We start from the raw sequence: 25,123 nt of genomic DNA, 5'->3' as shown, positions 1-25,123 counted from the left end.
GAAGTACTGTGTTTAAAGAGGGTATGGCATATGTTGCTTTGTCTCGAGTCAGAACTTTATCTGGATTGTACTTGATTGATTTTGATGAGAGAAAGATTAGTGCAGATGCAAATTGTGTGAAAGAGTATAATAGGTTAGGCAGAAATGGCAAATTAACGGAAAGATTCCCCGTCAACAGAGGGATGAGACAGGGTTGCGTGCTTGCACCGACCCTGTTCTCCCTCTTTGTAAATGGGGTAATCGCCCACCTGAACAGGATCAATGATACCGATGCCCCTAAATTGAATGGCAGCAGGGTGCCCGCCATCATGTTTGCGGATGACACCCTGCTGCTCTCTAAAACCCCCATGGGAATTCAGCGGATACTTGACGGTTTTTTAATATTCTGCACAGAGAGGGGCTTAGAGATCAACGCCCTTAAAACAAAATACATGATCCTAAACCCCACCCCTTCGACACGTCCTAATCCCTTGCTTGGTTCATCGCGATTAGAGAGGGTCTCCACATTTGAATACTTAGGAGTAACCCTAAATGAGAACATGACATGGGGGACCCATCAGATTAAGGCAAACATGAAATTGGTGCAGATAGTGGGTGGCATATAATTGGATGATGAACAATTCAATATATCGGCCAATTGGCCCGGTCATCCAAATCTATAAATCACAGGCTGTCACTTATGGGGCTGAATTGTGGGGTCATACTTCTGCTCAAAATATGATGACAACGGAAAACAAATTCATCAGACAGTTGGTTGCTCTTCCATCAAGTACGCCGTTACTCCCTCTGAGACTAGATTTGGGAGTCAGACCAATCATAGAAGAACTGGGTCTTAAACCTTTAACTTTCTGGCGAAGACTATGGAGCAGCCAAGAACGTATTGCCTATAGGACTGAGCTTGAGGAGTATCTAACCCTACCAAAAGCCACTCACGTCCCATGGCTAAACTACATAAAAAGGACATGTGAAAGTTTGGGCCTCTCAGAACTGTGGACTGACCAAGCAAATACATCTACCAGGATACCACGCAAAGCTCTGTCAAAAGCTTACTACGATCTAAAGCTTACCATTGCACTGGACTGCAAGCGTGGGGGTTCCTTGACAAACCTATTCTTCCAAAGTAAAGACTTTTATTTCCTGGAACGTGTACTGGATGATATGACCCCGGTGCTTACTAGGAAGTTATTTCTCCAGTGGAGATACGGCTCATTACCTTTAAGGTCTTTCACCAGCTCTTGGTCTTCGCCACCAACCACGGAGCAATGCCCGGCTTGTGCACATCCTCAAGAAAATGACTTACATGTGGTTCTATTCTAAAAAGCCTACCAACGCACCAGAAAATATTGGCTTGTCCCCCTGTTCAAGAACTTGGGGTTCAGTCAGTTCCTCCCTGTGTACAGAGTCTTAAAGACTGACTTATCACCCCCAATTGTATTTGCACTGGCAAAATATCTCACATCAATGTGGCTCATTCGCACCCGCATCTTGAAGGCGGAAGTGGCCCCATAACATTTTATTTTACTAAAGATTTTAGTTTTTTGTTAATGAATAGTTTCAAACATTGTCAGTCTAACTTTTTTATTACTGATCTTTTGTATAAAGTATAATGACTGTGATTATTTGTATATCTTTGATGATCAAAACTGATCTAAATAAAGATTGAAATTGTTGTAATTGTTATAATAGGTTAAGAAGAGAATATGCTCCCAATTTATGTCAATATCCAGTATTTGAAAAGCATGTGGTAGGTAGAAAAAGAAGATATGAAAATATCTGTAGTGAAGCTGTAGAGAAAGAAAAAAAACAAGATGAAGTTTTGATTGCAAACAAAAAGAAAAAGGATACTGTTGAAGAGATTGTTGGTTATCAGTTTGAAAATAGTTCTGGTGTCAACTGCTATGCTAATGCAGTTGTTAATATTGTTTTTTTTCTTGAAAGTTTGCAACATTGGGAAAAAAGATTTTGTTTGTTGTATTCTGTTTATGAGAAATGTAATAGTGATAAAAGTAAAATACAAAGGGTTTCCGATAATTGAAATGTATTGGACATATATTCTGGTTCTTCTCAATTTACGCAGAATATTCAGCAAGATTGTCAGGAATTTCTGATGTATATGCTTGTTGTATTGGAAGATGAAGGTATAGATATTGAAAATCTTTTTGGCCTTTCTTATAAATGGCAACATGACTGTGAAAATTGTTTTTTTACATGTAGTACTAACATAGACACTGAAAGATTTATATATTTGACTTTACCAGACTGTGAATCAGTGTCTTTTAACAATCTAGTTAGAGGAGCAGGTCAAAACATGGAGTGTAGCCAATGTAAATCACAAATGTCATCAAGGTTAGTTATACAAAGATATGGAAAGTATGTCATTTTAATGTTGCAACGTTGCAGAGCTGATGGAAGAAAATTGGAAACTTTAAATAAAACTTTTGTAGCTAATTAAGTATCAATATCAGGAAGAACCTTTGTAGCTGTAGGAATTATTTTTCATGATGGTCCTTCTACAGCATCTGGACATTACACTGTTTATTTAAAATGCCCGAAAGGTTGGATATATTGTAATGATAGTCACTTGGTTTTTAAACAATGTTTGCTTAAAGAGTTACCAAATTCTTACCTAATATTTTTAAAGCCAAAATTTTAGGAACAAAATTTGGCCTTTCAGGATTACTGTTGTTAACGAAGGCTAGTCTGGTGTTGTAGAGTACTTTGTGAGTGAGGGTGAGGAGCTTGAAAATGAACCTCTTGTTGACGTTGAAGCAGTATAGGTGTATCAGGTGGTGGGTGATGTCGCTGCAGCAGGGGACATTGATAATCAGTCGGGTGGAGGTGTTTTGGATTTGTTGTAGTCGTTGTAGGTGTTTGGCTGGAATTCATGTGTAGAGTGTGTTGCCATAGTGTAGTCTGCTGCTGATGAGGGCATGTGTCATTGTTCTTCTTCTTTTGGTTAGGATCCACTTGTAAATGTTGCGGAGCATGTGTGGGGTGTTGTAGCAGTATGAGGAGACTGTGTAGACTTGCTTACACATGGAGAGGGAGGTGTTGAGGATGAATCCTAGCTTGTGTACATGGTCGGTAGGTGCTGGTATTGTTCACAGTGTAGTCGGCCACCAGGAGTCGGCCCAGGCTGGGGGGGTGGGTCCGAGAATGAGTATTTCCGTCTTGTCCGAGTTGAGGTTTAGAGAGCTGATCCTTATGCAGTTGGCGATGGCTTTCATTCCCTCGTGGAGGTTGCGTTTGGTAGTATGTGGCTCCTTGGTGAGGGAGAGGATGAGCTGGGTGTCGTCGGCTTAGGAGATGATGTTGAGGATGTGATGACGGACCACTTGTGTGAGGGTGGCCATGTAGGTGTTGAATAGTGTCAGGTTGAGGGATGAGCCCTGGGGGGCGCCGCAAATGATGTCGGTGGTTTTGGATCAGAAGGCTGGGAGGTGGATTCTGAGGATTACTATTCAACAACTTCCAAACTAAGGATTTGACATATACTATTTGGTCATGAGGAAAAGTATTAAGGACTTTTTGTTGTATATTTTGTCAGCATATATTTGTAAGTAACATTATTTACAGTGTATGAAAATTAATGATAATGTATTGTTATTTTAAGATTGTTTGAGATGTCTCATATTTACGTAAGAAATTGCTCTTAGAAAAAACATTTAACATATGTTTTATTTCTATTTTTTAGATTGTTAATGAGAATGTTGAATTTTTTTTAAAGATAATCTTATTGATTGTCTTTTCTTTTTGCCCGCTGTTATGTGATGAGTACTATTGAACTCACTGTTTCTAGTTAAATTCAATATATTCTGAGAACAGCAAAAAAGGCAAATGAAATGCTTTACAAATTATTTTGTGTTGTAAAATATATATTGTAACGGTATTTTTTCTTGTCTTCCACAGATGCTAATTTTATAATATATACTTTTTTAATATTTATTATGTTTAAGGTAAGCATAAGTAACTATTAAAAATGGTCAATGGGATGCGCTTCTACAGAGCTGAAGGAACAAGAGATGGATGGAGTACATATCTGTGCAAAGATGGTTTGTATCTTTTAAAGACATTTTAAAAAAGTTAACATATATACTGAGTCTACCTCAGGACCTACTATCTTTGAACATATATTTAAAAAATGCCAGAGACTTTTATTGTAGAGATTTTTAAAATGAAACATGGCTTCAGAACAGCTTTCTGCAACGTACCAGTATGGTATTAAATAGAAAGACATGCTTGACTGGTAGAGACCGGAGAGTTTTAGGATTAAAAGAGATCATATTATTCTCCATAAAATATGTCACAGAGAGTGTTTTCAAATACTCTTTTATGTTTAGAAGGACAGGATAAGTTTGTGTGTTTTGTTTTTCTTCTCCATGTAAATATGTCCTCATCATACACAATACTTTGTGTTGAACTGTTGTTCTATACCTGTTGCTGTGAGTATTTTCAACTTATATAAGGAATCACTACTTTCTTATTATGTTAAACGGTGAGTACTGTATAGGTCTTTAAGAATTATTGTATGTGAAAACACATGAAGTATTCAAAAACTAGTGTGATAATGGAACCTAAATATACACAGACACACAGTGTTATTCTGGACAAGCAACAGTATTCCTTGCATTTTAATTATACACATTTACTAGTTTGGAACGGGTAAGGTGTATAGACATATTCTACATATTTTAGTACTGCATTTTACTATAACAGCCTGAGTCTTTTCCTATAGTCATAAGGAGTGACTGGTTTGAAAATTTAAGAAAACCTAAGAACAGAATATCCATATAAATAATTATATTTATATAACCTTAAAAAGTACTAAAACTCTAATGTTGGAATGTTATTAGACAGAGGTATTTATATTATATTTTTTAAGGCCAAAATAGTTGATAAAGCTAGTTTTGTGTTATGTATTAAGAAAACTGATAAAACGAAGTATTTATGTTTTTGTACAAGGACCTACAACATCAGAAATTGATTATGGAAAGAGAACAGAACAATATCGAGGACACTTTGGAAATTACCAACAGTCTGATAGAAGAACTAAACGTACCTCTCACAAGTAGCGAGAGTGAAGAACAAGAAATTAGTACTGCTGATATGAGCTGTGATTTCCAAGATGAAAGCTTTGATGATGATTTTGTGGAAGCTTTAGATTATATCGAAATTTTCTAACATATAAATTCCAAAATTGCTAACCAGGAAATTGATGTCAATGAAATACCTGATGAACTTCTATTAGAAGCTCTGTTAAATTATGAGATGTTAGAAGAATAAATGTATTGTTTAATAATAATAAAGGTTTGACCACTATCTACTAATGTATTCACTGTACTAAAAGTGAAGCACTTATAGATTCACTTATATATATTTTTTAATTATTCTATTGATTCAAAATATGCAAAGTGGTTCTGAGGGCATGGATTACTGGAAATCCCTATGGACTATGCATGAAGTCTGGTATCTACCTGCATACTTATTTTTTATACCTTCAATTCCCCAGTCTGTATCCTTACACTTTCACCAAACACTCTGACCCTGTTGTTTCAGTATTGTAGTGAGCAATTCAGCAGTATGTGCTTATCTATGTACTGTGGTAGACCTAAAGCTGTTATAAATTCAGTCAGGCACTTTCCTTGCAGAACTGTAATCATCCACTCAGTATCTAAGTACTCACGCAGCAAAGTAAGCCTTAGGGCATGGACTGCTTCAAACCCTTATAGACGATGCATGCAGTCTTCCATGCACCTGCAAACTTGTCTTTTATACCTTCAATTTCCCAGTCTGTATCCTTACACTTCTACCAACCACTCTGATACTGCTGTTTTAGTATTGTAGTGAGTCATTCAGCAGTATGTGCTTATCTATGTACTGTGGTAAAACTGAAGCTGTTTTAAATTCAGTCAGGGACTCTCCTTGCATAATTGTAATCATCCAGTCAGTACCCAAGTATTCATGGAGCAAAGTAGGCCTTAAGCCATGGACTGCTTTAAACTCCTATAGACTATGCTTGCAGTCTTCTTTGCACCTGCAAACTTGTCTTTTATACCTTCAATTCCTCAGTCTGTATCCTTACACTTTCACCAAACACTCTGACACTGTTGTTTCAGTATTATAGAGAGCCATTCAGCAGTATGTGCTTATCTATGTACGGTGGAAAAACTGCAGCTGCTATAAATTCAGTTAGGCACTTTCCTTACAGAACTGTAATATTCCATTCAGTACCTAAATACTCATGCATTAAAATAGGCCTTAGGCCATAGACTGCTTCAAACCCCTAGAGACTATGCATGCAGTCTTCTATGCACCTGCAAACTTGTATTTTATACCTTCAATTCCCCAGTCTGTATCCTTACACTTCCAGCAAACACTCTGTCATTGCTGATTCAGTATTGTACTGAGCCATTCAGCAGAATGTCTTTATCTATGCACTGTGCTAAAACTGAAGCTCTTATAAATTCAGTCAGGCACTCTCCTTGCAGAACTGTAATCACCCAGTCAGTTCCCAAGTAATCATGGAGCAAAGTAGGCCTTAGCCCATGAACTGCTTTAAACGCCTATAGACTATCCTTGCAGTCTTCTATGCACCTGCAAACTTGTCTTTTATACCTTCAATTCCCCAGTCTGTATCCTTACACTTCCACCAAACACTCTGACAACGCTGTTTCAGTATTGTAGTGAGCCATTAATCAATATGTGCTTATCTAAGTACTGTTGTTGAACTGCAGCTGTTATTAATTCAGTTTGGCACTTTCCTTGCAGAACTGTAATTATCCACTCAGTACCTAAGTACTCATGCATTAAAATAGGCCTTAGGCCATAGACTGCTTCAAACCCCTATAGACTATGCATGCAGTCTTTCATACACTTGCAAACCTGTCTTTTATACCTTCAATTCCCCAATCTGTATCCTTACACTTCCAGCAAACACTCTCTCATTGCTATTTCAGTATTGTACTCAGTCATTCAGCAGAATGTCCTTATCTATGCACTGCGCTGCATCTGAAGCTCTTATACATTTAGTCAGGCGCTCTCCTTGCAGAACTGTAATCATCCAGTCAGAACCCAAGTACTCATGGAGCAAAGTAGGCCTTAGGCCGTGGACTGCTTTAAACCCCTATTGACTATGCTTGCAGTCTTCTATGCACCTGCAAACGTGTGTTTTATACCTTCAATTCCCCAGCCTGTATCCTTACACTTTCACCAAACACTCTGACACTGCTGTTTCAGTATAGTAGTGAGCCATTCAGCAGTATGTTCTTATCTATGCACTGTGGTAAAACTGAAGCTGTTATAAATTCAGACAGGCACTCTCCTTGCAGAACTGTAATCATCCAGTCAGTACCCAAGTAATCATGGAGAAAAGTAGGCCTTAGGCCATGAACTGCTTTAAACCCCTATATACTATACTTGCAGTCTTCTATGCATATGCAAACTTGTATTTTATACCTTCACTTCCCCAGTCTGTATTCTTACACTGTCACCAAACACTCTGTCACTGCTGTTTCAGTATTTTAGTGAGCCATTCAGCAGTATGTGTTTCTCTATGTACTGTGGTAAACTGAAGCTGTTATAATTTCAGTCAGGCACTTTCCTTGCATTACTGTAGAGTATGCATGCAGTCTTTCATGCACTTGCAAACATGTCTTTTATACCTTCAATTCCCCAGTCTGTATCCTTACACTTCCAGCAAACACTCTGTCGTTGCTGATTCAGTATTGTACTGAGTCATTCAGCAGAATGTCCTTATCTATGCACTATGGTAACACTGATGCTCTTATAAATTTAGTCAGGCACTCTCCTTGTACAACTGTAATCATCCAGTCAGTACCCAAATTCTCATGGAGCAAAGTAGGCCTTTGACCATGAACTACTTTAAACCCCTAGAGACTATGCTTGCAGTCTTCTATGCACCTGCACACTTGTGTTTTATACCTTCACTTCCCCAGTCTGTATCCTTACACTTCCAGCAAACACTCTGTCATTGCTGATTCAGTATTGTACTGAGCCATTCAGCAGAATATCCTTATCTATGCACTGTGCTAAAACTGAAGCTCTTATAAATTTAGTCAAGCACTCTCCTTGCAGAACTGTAATCATCCAGTCAGAACCCAAGTACTCATGGAGCAAAATAGGTCTTAGGCCATGTACTGCTTCAAACCCCTATAGACTATGCATGCAGTGTTCTATGCACCTGCTATCTTGTCTTTTATACCTTTAATTCCCCAGTCTGTATCCTTACACTTCCACCAAACACTCTGACACTGCTGTTTCAGTATTGTAGTGAGCCATTCAGCAGTATGTGCTTACCTATGTACAGTAGTATGTGCTTATCTATGTACTGTGATAAAACTGAAGCTGTTATAAATTCAGTCAGGCACTTTCCTTGCAGAACTGTAATCAGCCAGTCAGTACCCAAGTATTCATGGAGCAAAGTAGGCCTTAGTCCATGAACTGCTTTAAACTCCTATAGACAATGCATGCAGTCTTCTCTCCACCTGCACACTTGTCTTTTCTACCTTCAATTGCCAATCTGTATCCTTACACTTCCAGCAAACACAATGTCTTTGCTGATTCAGTATTGTACTGAGCCATTCAGCAGAATATCCTTATCTATGCACTGTGCTAAAACTGAAGCTCCTATAAATTTAGTTAGGCACTCCCCTTGCAGAATTCTAATAATATAGTCAGTACTCAAGTATTCATGAAGCAAAGTAGGCCTTAGGGCATGGACTGCTTCAAACCGATGTAGACTATGCATGCAATCTTCCATGCACCTGCAAACTTGTCTTTTATATCTTAAATTCCCCAAGTGCAGCGCATCTCCAGCAAATGCTCTGGGGGCCCCATGCTCAGAATGCTGTGTCAATCCTTACGCCTGCTTCAAGCAAGTGCAGGGTTTTGATGCAGCATGAGCTCAAAAGTGACAAAGTGAAATCTTGTAGATTTTACTCAGCCACTTTTAGGAGGTGTTCTTGCACCGGAACACCCTCCCCCCATGTAGGAATGTGTCCTTCTGGTACGAGAATTTACAATGTGACCAACCTCCCAGATGCGTCACATTGTAAATACAACACACCATGGCGCAACTTTTGCACCACCGCTGCATCAGAAAATTGATTCAATGGCGGGGTATAAGAGGCACAAGGAAGTTGTAAATCTACCCCTAACACTTACAAATTCCCCCAGGCAGTTTCACCAGCAGTGCAAAGGGTAGCATAGGCTTGTAACATATTTATGCACATATGTTACATTTGAGTGCTTTGGAAGTACTACAGTATACTATAAGTAAATACCTTATAGATTTATACTCTAGCACTTCCTTATAGTTCTGCACTTTCACATTCACCATACACTACTATTGTATTCATTCATTCAATTATGCACTACACATTCATTCGAACAAAGTTTTACACATTATCATAGAAATATAGCTCTTTTTTTGACCAGTGAAGGTAGTTCTGAAAAGAACTGTTTTTTTGTGTTTTTTTGAAGCTTTGTATTTTTGGGGGATTTTTTTAACAGGTTTTGTTTAATTCTTTTTTTTTTTAATGAAAAAAAAGAAAATGCAACTAAAAAAGTGTCCAACAGGAACAAATCAATAAAAAAAAATTGACGACGTGAACAACGGTCCTCCGGATAATCAAGTCAATCGATTGTTCACCATAACACAAAATCTCATTGCAAAATTTGCAATGTATGACGAGATCCGCAAAATCAGGTTCGATATTTGGGTGTGGACTGCTTGCTTGAGGTGGTGGTGCAGTAGATGTGCTGGGAACAGGAGGTGGAGGCTTCTCCCTCAGTCTTTGTGTGCAAGCTCTTGCATAATTATGAGGGTGCAGAGTTTTTATATGGCGCACCATGCTCGCCGAAGGAATATTTTTTGCAGGGGTCGCCCCTTGAAAGAGTTGTGTCACATATTTTACATGTGACTTTTGGGGCATTGACCTTTTTTTGATCTTCAGGGAAGGTGAAAAATTTGCATATCACAGCCTCTTTCCTTTTTTGCTGAGGCTGCTCTGCAACAAATTCCTCCTCTGATGAGTGCTCAGAAGAGGACTCCACAACTGCAACCATACTGAAGTTTGGTTCTAAATTGACTGGAACTCCACAGAAGAGATGGTTCTCCTGAGAAAGTCAAAGAAGAATGATTAAAATGGGTGGGGTCTTTCAACAGTTGGAATTGGATGGTCATCATTGATGTCATTTGAGATGTCATCAGTGATGTCACTGACCATGTCATGAATGATGTAATATGTGACATCATCAGCAGTGGATTGCGGGTGCGCGAAATATAGTTAGTACAACTAACTATATAGGAGCTATTTCAATGGATTTGTATGAGTGAAATGTCCAGATAACTATAACACCCCTAAAACCTACAGTTTTTTGAGTGAATTTCAAAGGTTTTTTAAAAGCTAATTCCTAACTATATGAGGCCTAAAACCTATGTTTTTTCTGTGAATTTGCAAGGTTTTTTAAATGCAAATTCCTAACTATATAAGGCCTGAAACCTATGGTTTTTTCAGTGAATTTGCAAGGTTTTTTAAATGCTAATTCCTAACTATATAAGGCCTGAAACCTGTGGTTTTTTAATTGAATATATATATATATATATATATAAATATATATATATGACACGAACTCCGTTATGCCCCGAAAACAGCTCCAGAACACCAGCGAAACCGGACCCAAATGGATATTTTGCAAAAATTATTTATTTCATCCTTCGTGCAGAAAAACACGCCGCCATGACGCGTTTCGGGACCTCAGCCCCTTGATCGCATGACATGGTCCGGCATTTCACCAATCATTTTAAAGTGCAAGTACATCATCAGCTGACCCCTCAGCCTGTGGACATAAAAAACAGACTTCAGCCTGGTCCAGGAATGAATACATCACATATCAAATGTAAAATTCCAATTGATTAAACATGGTCCATGTAAATTTAAAATACAACATGTACAAGTAAGAGATAAACATTTCAAGGAAATTATTGCTCCTTTTCACAAACGTAAACTCTCTATCCTCCTATCCCTCTCATGTTTGTTCCCATTAATTGAATTGATTAAAGTGTACAATCAATTAAAAGACTAAAATGAGTCCGTATATTTCATGTTAAAATCATGATTTAAAAATATACAATTCATACATTCTGTGCAAATTCGCTCTATTTTGTGCAAATTACGCAAATGGGAACAAAATATCCCTGTCCTCCAGAGGAACTCATGTTAAGGACCACTTTTCAAAATTGAGCCCAATTGGGCATATCAACTCCTGGAACCACTGCGTTCACACTGCTGTACATTGGTAGAAAGCTAGTGCACTTTAAACAGCTTTAACTAAATCATTGTTTAAATAAACAAAAACCATTACCTAGTGGTTAAAATAACACTATACCCATCACCATCAAATTAAGTTAAAAAAGCCATCTTCATGTTCGACGTAGTTTCATTGATTAACAATCCACTTAAGCTCCCCTACAGTATTGAATTTATTTGCTGCTTTGAAAAAAACCTCCTGATATTTTTTATATATATATCCTCAATACAAACATGAGTGTAAGTCTACAGTTTGATTCAGACCATTGGGGGTTTTAGAATTGAGCTCTAAGATGTACCGAGTCTCCAATACTCGCAGCCGGGCCTCTCTGTCACCCCCTCTTCGAAGGGGCGGGACCATATCTATAGCGTAATACTGTAGACACCCTACATCACCCCCATGGCATGAATTCACATGTCTGGCAACAGGGTAAGTCTCATCCCTGTTGCTTATTGCCCTTAGATGCTGCAAAATGCGCTTGTGAACCTGCAACTTCGTGCTGCCCACGTATCGCAGGCCACAAGCGCATTCCAACACGTACACCACAAAGTCTGACTTGCAGGTGATTTTCTTTTTGATTGCTATCACCTCACTACAAAAAGGCGTTGTGTAGGAAGTACGACTCCTCCCTATCCTACACGCCACACTTAATGAAGCCCTTGCTCTTTCCAAGCCAGTTGTCATCAGCCACTTCAGGACTACTGCTCACCAACATATCGCTCATAGATCTGGCCCGACTGTATGTTATAGCTGGTCTATCAGCTAGGATCCCCCCAATAACCGGATCTCCCTTGATGACCTGCCAGTTCTTGCGAATTACGTTGTGTATTTGTTTGTGCTGTCGGCTATAAGCTGTTATCAATCTAGGTTGACCAGACTCCTTATCATCTCGTGCCTGTGTTGGTCCAGCACCCATTGTCAAATCATGCCCAGAGGTTTTATTGGCACGCCTCATGGCACCCTCCACCATTTCTCTAGAATACCCTCTCTCAATGAATCCTTCCCTGCTTGCATTTTGGGCTCTAGCACAATTTTCACCTGTACTACATATCCTCCTGATCCTTAGCATTTCCCCGTAGGGAATGCTCCGAATCAGGTGGGCTGGGTGATGGCTAGTGGCGTGCAACACCGTGTTGCCTGCAGTCTCCTTACGGTGCAGGTCCGTTGCCATTCTTCCGTTGGCAATGCTAACCTCCACATACAAGAAGGTAACTTTTGAGCTACTGATCTGACCAGTGAATCTTAAGTTCAAGTCGTTTGTGTTAATATCCGATATGAACCTAGATGCCTCCTCCTCTGACCCCCTCCAAATGATGAAGAGGTCATCAATGAACCTGTACCAGGCTATGATGTTACTAGCCATGGTACTTTCATAGGTTCCCCCAAGGACCTGCTCCTCCCAAAGCCCCATGTGCCAGCACACGTAGCTTGGGGAGAAGCAGGCCCCCTTCGCAACTCCCCTCAGTTGTTGAAATATTTGCTTTTGAAACAAGAAGAAGTTGCTTTTGAGGCAGATCTCTGTCATCTCACTGATCATGTTGTTGTGTTGTAGCATGCAGGCAGGCCTGCGCTGCAAAAAGTGTTTTACCGCCCTCAAACCGTCATCATGATTTATACTGGTGTACAAGGAAGTTACATCAAGCGTTAACAATAGGTAATCTTCCTGCCACACAATTGGTCTAATCTTATCCAAAAAATCACCAGTATCTCTGATGTACGAGGGAAGAGCTCTCACATGTTCCTGCAGGAAATGATCAATGTATCGAGAGGCATTCTCAATATATATATTCACTGAAAAAAAACATAGGTTTCACATCAGTTATAGTTAGGAATTAGCATATAAAAAACCTTGCAAATTCACTGAAAAAAGCATAGGTTTCACACCAGTTATAGTTAGCTGGAAATTTTACTGACATAAAACCATAGAAATTCCAACGTTATAGTTAGTTGGACTCACTATAACAAGCGCGCCTGCAATGCACTGCTGATGACGTCACATATTACATTACTCATGACATCGTCAGTGACATCACTCATGACATCACTGATGACACCAGCCAGTGAATGTGTGTCTTTCTTTAAAATATGTTTAATAATTGTATTTGTAAAGGTTGATGGAAGAATAAATGGTTAAATAAGTGTGTAAATGGATGTTTTAAAAAAAATGATTGGTTAACTGCCTTATTAAGTGTATTTTATTGAATACATATATTAGCGAGTAACTTTTAAATATTGAAATATATGTATCAGTGTTTCACTTTGTGTATAAGTAGCTGCATGGGTTGGTGACTGACTCACTGTTTGTATGTGTTTTGAAGACAGCATATGTGCAGGACTGTATGGGTGGATGAGTGTGTATATGTGTGTGTTAGTGAGTGAGTGACTGTCTCACTATTGTGTTTTTTAGTAACGACATATATTTTAATCTAGTGTATGTGAGTTTTGATGTATATAAGTGAGTATATGTGAGAGTAAGAGATTGTAAGAGTTCCTTCTAAATAAGTATATGTTTATATAAGTGATTGTTTAAGAGAGTAAGTATGTGTAAGTTTCCTTAGAAGTAAAGAGGTAGTGTGTGTACAGTTTTATATGCAAATAAATGGATGTTCAATAATTTATTTGCATGTGTGAGTATGTGTGTGAGTAACTTTTGGATGACTGTCGGTGTATAACAGGATGTATAGATGTAGCACTACATATGATGAGTGAGTATATGTATGAGTGACTATATAGAACTGTTTGTAAAAGAGTGGTTGTGTATATAGATGGTGAAATTACTGAATTGGTTGTTGTAACTGGTATGGGTATCTCCATTTTTTTCGAAAATGTTAGTTTCTATTGTTGAATATCTATTTCAAGGGTTACATTACACTAAAAGGAGGTCTGTCACTCGGTCACAAGGATGGTGTCATAAGTGATGTCATGAGTGATGTCACTGACGATGTCATGAGTGATGTAATATGTGACGTCATCAGCAGTGCATTGCAGGCGCGCTTGTTATAGTGAGTCCAACTAACTATAACGTTGGAATTTGTATGGTTTTATGTCAGTAAAATTTCCAGCTAACTATAACTGGTGTGAAACCTATGTTTTTTTCAGTGAATTTAAGAGGTTTTTTAAATGCTAATTCCTAACTATAACTGGTGTGAAACCTATGGTTTTTTCAGTGAATTTCAAAGGTTTTTTAAATGCTAATTCCTAACTATATATAGGGCCTCAAACCTATGAAATGTAATATTTTTTATAATGAATCCTATATTGTATATTTATATAATACTTTTTTTTTATTTTTTTTTTTTTTATTTTTTTTGCCCTGGTGTGCTCCCGGTGCGCGCCCCGGTGTGCGCACTGTCAAGCGCATTTTTTCGGAGCGCACCGGGTTGCGCACCGGTGAGCGTCCCGTTAGTGCTAGTGCCGCGAACGAAAACATCATGACGTATCGCGTAGCCGCGTCCGCGTGATACGCGCGGCGTAAGCGCACCCGGAAATACTCGAGCGAATACAATCGCGCAACGTAATTATCTGATGCGCTTACGCGACGCGCCCCGTGGCGCTCCCCGGGCGCGCCCGGGGGCGCATCGCGGAATCGCGTCGGGTCATGTGACCTAAAAATAACACTTTTTATTGGTGCAGAACAGTTTTGGTTTCTAAATGATGAAAGCCCGGGTCATGTGACCTGAAAATAACACTTTTCATTGCTTCAGGACAGTTTTTTTTTCCACATGATGAAAGACCCCACCTTGTTTCCTTATTCTGACTTTGTCCTTTGACTGAGGAAGACCTGTTTGGAAATCTATCAGAAATATTTTGTACTTTAAAATGGCTACAGTAGCAGCAGCAGCTGGAGCATCTGCACCACCACCACCACCACCACCACCACCAAGAGGACCACCACAAAATTACATTGGTGGTCAAGAAGAGGAGGAGGAGGAAGAGGAGGAGGAGGAGGGGAGAAGGTGGCTGCCAGAAGACAATACCCCATACAAGCCAAGGCAGCACATTGTATGGGAGTTTTTTTCTATCCCAGAGGGCAAGAAGAAAGTCAATGCGCCCAAGGTGACTTGCCTAATCTGTGGCATGGAACTTTCAAGGGGGAACTCTAACAAAAAATATTCTTTTGGTAATAATACCATGATTAGACACATGCAGCGCAAGCATCCGAACAACTATGCTGCCGCAGAGGTGAGAGAACTGGCCAGTTACCCTCCTCAATCTTCAACCACCACCTCCAAAAGAAAGCAACCCACTCAATCGGACCAAAGACAAGGGAGACGATCCCTTGCATACAACCACGGTTTGGGGAATTCAGAACTACATGTATTTTTTGTGGTAAGACCATCTCCTATGGTGAACAGAGCATAAAGCTCATCCTCCTTGCTGGTGACAACCACAATTGCCCCAAAAAACCCTATTTTTTTCCTGATTTTTTTTTGCTCCAGTTGAGCCATTTTCAATTCCCTGTTTTTTGTTTCTCCCCATAAAAATAACAAAAAAAATATAAAATAGTTCATAAAAGCCAAAAAAAGTACAAGATGTTGAAAAAACATTAAAAAATATAAAACAACAAAAAGAAGAAAAAAAACAGTTCTTTTTAGAACTACCTCCAATTTTTAAAAAAAGGCTACATTTTTTAAAAACTCTATCATTCTTTTTTCCCATGGAACGCTTCCCGGTACGCTCTGCGGTGCGCGTACCGGGCGCTCCCCCCGCGCAAATAAAAAAAAAAACCTAGGGGGCAGGGGGGGTCTACTCTGCCCCCTTATGGTAATTTCCCCCTTTGTTTTTGCCACCTCTTGTGTCTCGATCCTACCGAGACACAAGATGGCAGCCGCTCCGGGCTGTTTAGAATGTTGACAGACACCCGAGAGCCAATCAGCTTTCCACGCACGAACTCGCGTAGCGCGCTGGTTAGCGCCCCGGTGCGCGTACCGGGGAGCGCTTATAGAAATATATATTTTTTTGAACCTAAATTACTCAAAATTCACTGGAGCACATATCTTGAGACATAGCAAAGGCACATCGGGCTACCAGTCCCTACAATTTTCCCAAGTTTGGTGGAAATCCATTCAGTCGTTCGGGCTAAAAGTGAGGTTGACCGCCCTATGGAAATTAACATGGGGAAAACACGTTTTGGGACCCCCCTTTTATCTCGGCCCCCGCTTGACAAATCCCCCCCAAACTTTCAGGGAAGGACCGGGGCGTCGGGAGGCAAATTTGAGGACATTTTCAGGCAGATTCCTCAACCGGCTCCAAAGTTATTCGGGTGTTTTTAGAGTTTAGTAGTGGGTAAGGGTATTGGGTGGAAAGGGTTTTTTAGGGTTTAGGGGTGGGTAGGGGTATAGGTTGGTATGGGTGCTTTTAGGATTTGGGGTGGGTGAGGGTATTGGGTGATGATTATAGTGTTTTGGGGGTTAGGGGTAGGTGGGTTATAGGGTGGTAATGGTGATTTTAGCTTTTTGGCATGGGTAAGGATATTGGTGGTAACAGTATTTCTAGGGTTTAGGGTAGGTAGGGGTATATGGTGGTAAGGTGCTTTTAGGGTTTGGGGGTATTGGATGATAAAGGTGTTTTTAGGCTTTGTGATGGGTAAGGGCATTGGGTGGTAAGGGTGTTTTTAGGGTTTAGGGGTGAGTAAGGGTATTCGGTTGTAAGGGTTCCTAGAGTTTAGTGGTGGGTAGGGGTATACGTGGCAAGAGTGCTTTTAGGATTTGGGGTGGGTGAGTGTATTGGGTGATAATTATAGTGTTTTGGGGGTTATGGGGTAGGTGGGGTATAGGGTGGTAATGGTGTTTTTTGGTTTATTGGCATGGTTTAGGGTATTGGTGGTGATCTTATTTTAGGGTTTAGGGTGGGTAGGGGTATAGGGTAGTAAGGTACTTTTAAGGTTTGGGGGTATTGGGTGGTAAAGGGGTTGTTAGGTTTTGTCATGGGTAAGGGCATTGGGTGGTAACAGTGTTTTTAGGGTTTATGGGTTGTATGGGTGGTAATGGTTTTTGTTAGGGTTTAGGGGTGGGTAGCGGTATTGGGTAGTAAGGGTGATTTTAGGTTTTGGGGTGGGTGAGGGTATTGTGTGATAATTGGGTTGTTTTGGGGTTTAGGGATAGGTGGGGTATAGGGTGGTACTGGTGTTTTTTGGCATGGGTAAGGGTATTGGTGATAACTGTATTTTTAGGGTTTAGGGAGGGTAGGGCTATAGGGTAATAAGGTGATTTTAGGGTTTTGGGGTCAATAGGGGTATTGGGTGGTAAAGGTGTTTGTCGGGTTTAGAGGTGGGCAGAGGTATTGGGTGGGAAGGGTGTTTTTATGGTATAGGGTTGGGCAAGGATATATGGTGGTAAAGTTGTTTTTGCGGTTTAGGGATGGGCAGGAGCATGGAATAGTAAAGGTAATTATAAAATGTGGGGTGTTTGGGGTTATCAGGTTTTCACTGACCTTATATATACTTACCTTGTGTTGTAAAAACATGCGTGGTAAAGGCATATGCATAGTAAAGACTACCGTTATAAAGGCAATGCTTGTAAAGGCAAGCATTGTACACATGTGTGTGTTAAAGACATACATCGGCTAGCGCGCATGCAGGCACCCTTGTGCCACCATGCAAGGGTGCCTGCTTTACATACAGGATTGTTTTTGAGCAGGAAGTGACAAAACAATCCTCTGAGACTTTTCCTCTTTCCAAGTGTGTTGCAGAATGTAGCAAATTTAGAAAGAGGAAATAACAAGTAAAAATAAAGATATTTCTCCTCTTTGCTCATTTTGATGCATTTAGTATTACTAGTGTTGATAAATCTGGGAAAAGGCAAAATTCCAAGGGCGGGTGCATTGGAACACCCACGCTCCTCCCACTGAACTCCTTCCCAGGGCCGGATATTGCTAGGCGCCACTTGCATTACTCCAGAGTTACCAAGCACTGCAGGGCCACACAAGGAGGCCTTGGGTTGTTTGCTACATCTGATTTAGGGAATGTGTTGCCCTTGCAGTACCCTATGTGACGCAAGGGCAACATAATCTTTTGATGAATCTGGCCCTTTGTGCTCCTCAAAACTGCTTGGCCAAAGGTGTTAATCATGGGTAAAATTAACCCGTGCTGTTTTCAAGCCAACATAAGGGCGCTTCCATGAAACATCTAAATCATAATAATTTAATGTTCAAAACACGAGATTTTATCTTCCAATAATCAATGTTGTTATTTTTAAATCAGATCATAGCAATATATTTCAATACGTTTAAAATCGAGATTGGTACAGCTGCTGAGTCAGCCAACATACAAGAGCATTTTTAATATCTTTTTACTACATGGATGTGAAAGTACTGTGCATTGTCAGAATTCACAAAACTTTCCCAAGAGTACTCCTGCAAACCTGCAACAGTCACGAGTTCCGCACATTAGTCCTGGGAACTTTTTTGAATGTCAGTACTAAGTAACTGTGCACTCTTGCGAGGTAGTAAATCTGTAGATTCAGATTTATAAATAATTTTGAGTGTCGGACTGACGGTGTATACTTGTATTTCATATGGGTACCACAAGTATAAGGCCTTGATCTGCCTCTCTTGTGCTAAGGTTGGACATCCTAGGTATAGCCACTCTTTGGTTTGAAAAGAGTATTATACACGATAGAGAATCATTAGTGATGGGCTAGTCTCTTAAGTAATGTTAAACAATACCTGAACCCTAGCTTCGGTGAGATTGACTCTTCTCGCAAGATCCTCTCTCACAAAGGCGTCTGGGTAGTGTGTCCTCTCGAAGACCCGCTCCAGTGCCTGCAGTTGGCTGCTGTTGAAGGTGGTCCTGTTCCGCCGCTGCTTCCTCCTCTTTTTCTGCTCTGAACTCAGTTGCTCACCTTAAACACAAAAGGGATGGCTGGCCATTAGAGCCTGCAAGAAAGGTAAAGCAGATGTACCACCAAAGCACAGAAACCAAATGAGCCCTTCTTTAATTTCAGGGAGTTGACATTGCATTGGGCAGTACTAGACATGGGACTACATATTCCTACCATCTTGGTAGAACCATAAACTGCACATTAATTTGCCTTTTGCTGATTTGTCAAGAAAAGTCCCACGTAATCCTGTTTTGAAGTTGTTTCATTATGATCTGCCTCCCTGATTCATTTGTGTTCTCCCAGAGCACTTCACAAAAATGAGCCACTACTGATGACAACCCCAGCTGTAATAACAACCTTCAATCAGCAGTTTCTGTTACTGATGGAAAGTGCGAACCTATGACTGCACGTAGGGGTCTGGTCTGTCCACAAGAGCTAGCTAGGCCCTGGGGCCTAAACAAGCTGGTAAAGAAAATATATTCCTTTTAGTAAACCGATTTATTTGAGAAGATGTCGTTTAATTGAAAGTGGAGTCAGCTAGCACTAATTATGTCCTTACTCACAAGTCCAAACGTTGTGATACTGGAAATGTGTCTTGCTGCCTGGAGTCGGGGGGGGGGGGGGCTTCCAGCAGCATCCCTTAGCCCAAGCAGTATGTATTATTCTCAATCACAATCTCGATCATTTGCTCTGAAATGAAACCTTCCCTTTAGGCCTCCCCTGCTTTACTTGTCCATTTTGAAATGGATAAGCTAAACATAAAGCCATTGCTAAATGAAGCGCACAGCTATTTTGACTAGTTAAATCATTAGCACTACCGTGATTTTGTAATGTGTACTTTACTTGTATGAGTGAAACACTATAGTATACTATGGGGTCCATCTTCCAGTCCCTTACATTAGAACATCTTAACTGATGCATTTTCTGATACAGGACGGCTATTTAATTCGCTAGATTTTACGAAAAATGCTTTTGTACTGCTTTCTATCACAGACATGTTATAAATTCGACAAAAGACTATAGATGTAGCTAAGATTAGCGTAGGAAAATTATAGGTAGATGGAATGCATGCTCCCCAGTTTAGGCCGGGCCAGGTGACAGAAACTCTCCCTTTTGGCGAAGGGCGGGGAGAGTTACTTCTGCATGCTTCTAACAAGCAGGAAAATGGCTGGGCAGTCATAAGTAATGCAGATGTTGCTGTGGCTCCGTAGGTTCAGGTCGGATGCTGGGGATGAGAAACGCATCTTGAACTGTTCACCCTTCTGACCCAGCCCAGGCGTGCCGCTGCGGGGAAGCCTGGCTCAGAAACAACTAGTTTGCTCCCCCTCCCAGCCCTTTTCTTTAGATGTTTGGAGTGGCTTGTGTTGATTTTAAAATGCCCATTTTATGTGTCTACTTAATTTCCTACTTTTGGTCTTATGAAGGGCATAGGTTTGCTTGACGGGTTGTAGTAGAAGCAGTCTAATATCTCTTCTTTAATTTTGAACACTGCAAATCTAACGTTATGGGCTATTAGAACATTGGAACTTTGGAAGCTTCATTGAAAACAATGGAATAGCTCCTGGCTTAAAATGGGTGGTATAAGCCCGGACGCCAACATTCCAATGCTACTTTGTGGCTGTGAACAAAGTCTTCAGGGAGCCTGAGGGGACTTAAATCCCCTCGCGCTCCCTGAAGCCTTTATTTAATTTTTTAGAACAGTCTGCCCTCTAATGGCAGAATGTTCTAATAGCCATATAGCCTTTCGCAGCAGGGCTATACCGGCTATTAAAGTCCCGCTGCCTTGTTAAAGTCCCTCGCCTTCGGCTCGGGCCTTTAACAATGCAGCAGGCCTTTAATAGCCGGTATAGCCCGCCACAGCGGGCTATGAAGCTTTATTAATAACGTGCATCATTTTCTCAACATAAAGATACTGTACCTACTGCAACATTTTTACACTATCTGGGACTGTTGCTTCTACTACTTCTGGCAAACATCCACAAGACAGAGATAGTTCTTATGTAGCAGATTATGCCCCTAAAATATATGTTGTAGCCTCAGAGGTTCATGCACCTTTTTTGGAGATGAGCACAGCAAACCTTTGGAATTTAACCTAGGGGAGGGATTTGCTTTTATAGTGACTTTTGTATGCACATGGGGGGGGTCATACACAGTAAGGATTTAGTAATCCCAAGGGCATTGAAGACCATAATTAAGTCATTTAAGTAGTTGCATGGCTATACTCTTATCATTATTATTATTATTATTATTACCAGAATTTTATTGGGAGTATGGCTACCCGAAACAGGCTACCCGGCGTTAGCCATCCCTGCTGGAAAACAAACCAATTATGTAAACAAATAAGTTTTCAGATGCTTTCTAAAATTTAACAGGTTAACATAAAGTCTCAGACTGATGGGCAGAGAGTTCCATACTTCGAGTTTTAGTAAGCTGAATGCCCCTTGCTGCTCACACAGCAGGGCTAACTATACCTTCACTACCTCATGCAGGTCATTGGAGGAAACTACATTCGTCTTATAATGGCAGTGCAACAAATTAGACACCCATGTTGAAATTCTCCTCAATTGATAATAGCCTGTGTACACTAAGTCGGATAATCAATTCAAGGGAAGACAAAAGGGTGACCCCTCTTTTTCCTTGCTCACTAGTTATTGACAAGCTCTCTTCCAAGACTGCACTGTTGACATCTGTGGTTGAAGGTTTACAATTTAATGCATAGTTATATAAACCAACTACAGCAGCTGCCACATTCACTGTTGCCATTTCACTACCTATTCCAAAGGAAAATGTCATTGTCAATGACCCATCAGGTACACAGGGTGCGAGAAATTGAGTTGTTGGTTGAGTGGAGTGAAGTATTACCGCTTCCCAAGCAACAGCCACAATCTATGTCAGGGCAAAACACTAAAGTCACTAAATTAACCTGTGTCTAACCTTCTGGTAGCTTGGCACAATAGCAGTCAAACTTAGCTCACAGGCAATGTGTAAAGTATTTTTGATGCACACAAACCCCACATCAGGTTAAAAAAAATAAAGTACTTTTTTTATAAATTATTTGACACCAAAACAACAAAATTCCAAGTAGTAGAACCAGACTTATTGATTTTAAACTTTGGGATAAAAAAAAACGAGCGCAAACGGTGGGCAGTGGGCATCTGGTCATGCGAAACCAGGTCAAAGTTGGGAAATATGGCCGACCGCTTTAAAGCATGGGTTGGTCTGCTCATACTTTCAAGCTTAGAAATTTTTTTTGAAGAAAAGTGTTCTGAGAAGGTAAAGTTCAGTGGGGCAAGGCTGCAGGCAGTTTCAGCGGAGGAAGAGTAATTTTTGGGGAGCTGCTGGACGAAGTCACAGTGAAGATTTCTACATTCAGATTTAGTCATGTTGTTAGAAGTCTAAAATCTCCAGCGAATGAAGCTGGAGGCTATAGCCAACGGGAGTTCCAAGAGTCCGGATATCCCTTTACTGAAGGACCGCTGACCAGGATTTCCTGCTGCGTGGAAGAATGTAGCAGGAACTGTCATGAAGTAGGCCAACCTGAGATGCATTTTGGGTGGATGGATGTTTAGGTTGGTCCCAGTCTCCTCTTTGTTCTCGGAGCAGTGTATAGCAAAAGAATTCCCAGGTTTTGGCTTTTGCCTATCTGGGTATACTAAGCACCACCACCAAGGGACCGGGGGTTGGGGAAAAACACTTAGGGGGTCAGGACTCACTCAGGCTGGGTCTAGGTACAGGTTCCAGATGGTTAGAGACTTTTCTGTCCCTGAAGCTCTGATCAAGAGGCCAGCCAACTAGACCTTGGAGTCACTCTGTTAGCTGTAGGTTACATAGTGGAGCAGGGCTCAAGCAGCAGGGCAAGTACACAGTAGGCCACAGAAGCAGGCAGTCCTCTAAGAGTGCTTCTGCAGGTTCAGAAAGTAAACTGAAGTGTGGGTCAGAGAGTCCAATTGTTATCCTTGGTGCCTCCTTTGAAATAAAAGAAGTTTCTGGAGAATTTCATTTGAAGTGCTAGAAGTTTCCTGACTCCTCTGCTGTGGCTCCAAGATAGCTACATGAACATTTCAGGGGTGACAAGACCTTTGTGTGAAGGCAGGGCACAGCTGATTAAGTTACACGTGGGGATATGCTCAGCTACACCACCTCCTTTCCACCAAAAAATGACCCAATTCTTTGAAGCCATGAGTATTCCAAAATCTTAAATGACTATACTGGATATGTAGCTCCACAACTTTACATGCACTGAGCTTCATATATTCATACCCAGCACCTATAGTGTTCATAGAGTATAAAGACTGAAGTTGCATGTGTAATTCTTGTAGTGTCTTTTACCTAGTTTTTTTGGGAAGTTTTGCTATTTTTATAAAGACCAGGAGCTGGGACCCTGCTTCCTTTATCATTATCTCGAGAAATAATCAATCCAAGGATCCCTGGAGGACAATTATGCGATCAAGCATATCTATAAGAAAGGCTTGATAGTATGTTCGGATCTGAGACAGAGCTAGTGCCCCTGATTAATTTCCAGTTGAAGTACTGGATATTTAACCCTGAGTGGCCTTTTATTCCAAATGAATTGGCGAAATAGTACTTCGAGTTCTTTCAAATATGCTGTATTTAGTTGTATTGGGACGTTAGTAAAAAGAACAATGAATAGGGGTAGAACTCATATTTTAATAAGGGAAACCTGACCATTTAAGGTGGGAGAACTCAGAACGCCGATCTTTTTGAGCTAGGAAGATTGATCCAGCGGACTTATTTCCATACGTGCCCAGGAACCAAGGGTCTGAGCTACCTACAATTTTTGGATACAAGACAATTGAAGTTTGGGACTTCCTGTAAATACCATGGACAATTTAATATGCAGAGATACAAGCCTGCGATACCATGAGAATAAATTACTCTGTCTACGCTGCGTGGACACGGAATTAACACTAACCTTGGGACAAAGGGTGAAGATATCCCACTTGATCCATCCCCACTATAGGGGCCAACACTACTCCTTGGGTTGCCTGATGTATTAGTCCTGATGAAGACTCGCATGGCCACGGTCTAACTCACCTATAGGCCCTAAGACGAGTCGAAAGGTTGACCCTCCCCCCTTTTCTCAATACCTGGATTGTGAAACACATTTTCTGGTGCAATAAGTCTTTGGAAGCTATGTCTCCATTTAATTAAAAATGTGTATGAAACTTATATCATAGGCCAGGTTATTGTCAGACGGTGAACTGTGCAACCGATCTAATGTGTATATAATATTGTGAATATCTCTACGCCTTTATCTACTTCCTCCTACTGAGCACTTGACAATTCTTTATTTCTTGCAAGCCCCCCCTTTGGGCAACCTGAAAGCTTTTGATACAAAGATAGTGGTAAATGCAATGAATTAAAATTGCCCCTGATTTTGTCATTGCTGCTGTTGCATTTTGTTTGTTTTTTGTCTTTGTATAAATTCAATACATTGAATGTGTAGGGTTGATCTGAGAGACGTATCCCGCAACTATGTGGTAATATTGATCATACATTGATTAATTCAGTTGAAGGAAAGTAATGGTTGAAGACCACTGTATTTCAAAAGCATTTAAGGTGAGAGGCAGAAGTGACCATCTATCTAATACATCGCTAATTTTCTTCATCATAAGGACATATGCCTCTTTGTGTCTTTTTGCATATTATTTTTAATGGATTAACCTCACCTCCTTCGTGATACACTTCCCCGGTCCTGCCAGGGCATTTTGTGCCAATTGAGTAGAGGGAAGCAGAACTTCTTAGTTTGTGATTAGCAGCACATCCAGCTGGGTTAGCAGCCTAGAGCTCCAAATAGTAACATCCATAAATTCAGCATGCTGAGCCGGACGTGTAGCAGATGCGCTGAAGGAGCGCCAAAGGCGAGCCCATCTGTGCCCGTCCAAGCCTGGACAGCGCCAAGCACCAGGAAGCCTGGCCTTTACACCTGGGAAAAACATGATTTACTTGCC

General features: G+C 40.5%; 1 protein-coding gene across 2 annotated transcripts in view; it reads right to left on the bottom strand.

Moving 5' to 3' along the window:
* Nucleotides 1-25,123, bottom strand: part of PRRX1 (paired related homeobox 1) — a 424,833-nt gene that overhangs the window by 128,893 nt on the left and 270,817 nt on the right. For both annotated transcript variants that reach the window (XM_086964440.1, XM_086964442.1), the window contains exon 2: nucleotides 18,997-19,172. In XM_086964440.1, the coding sequence (XP_086820566.1) occupies nucleotides 18,997-19,172 (176 nt within the window). The remainder of the gene's footprint in view (nucleotides 1-18,996; nucleotides 19,173-25,123) is intronic.

This window comes from Lissotriton vulgaris, chromosome 1_1 (assembly GCF_964263255.1).
Source record: "Lissotriton vulgaris chromosome 1_1, aLisVul1.2, whole genome shotgun sequence".
NCBI classification, from domain to species: Eukaryota; Metazoa; Chordata; class Amphibia; order Caudata; family Salamandridae; genus Lissotriton; species Lissotriton vulgaris.
This window is presented reverse-complemented; position numbering and strand designations above follow the sequence as displayed.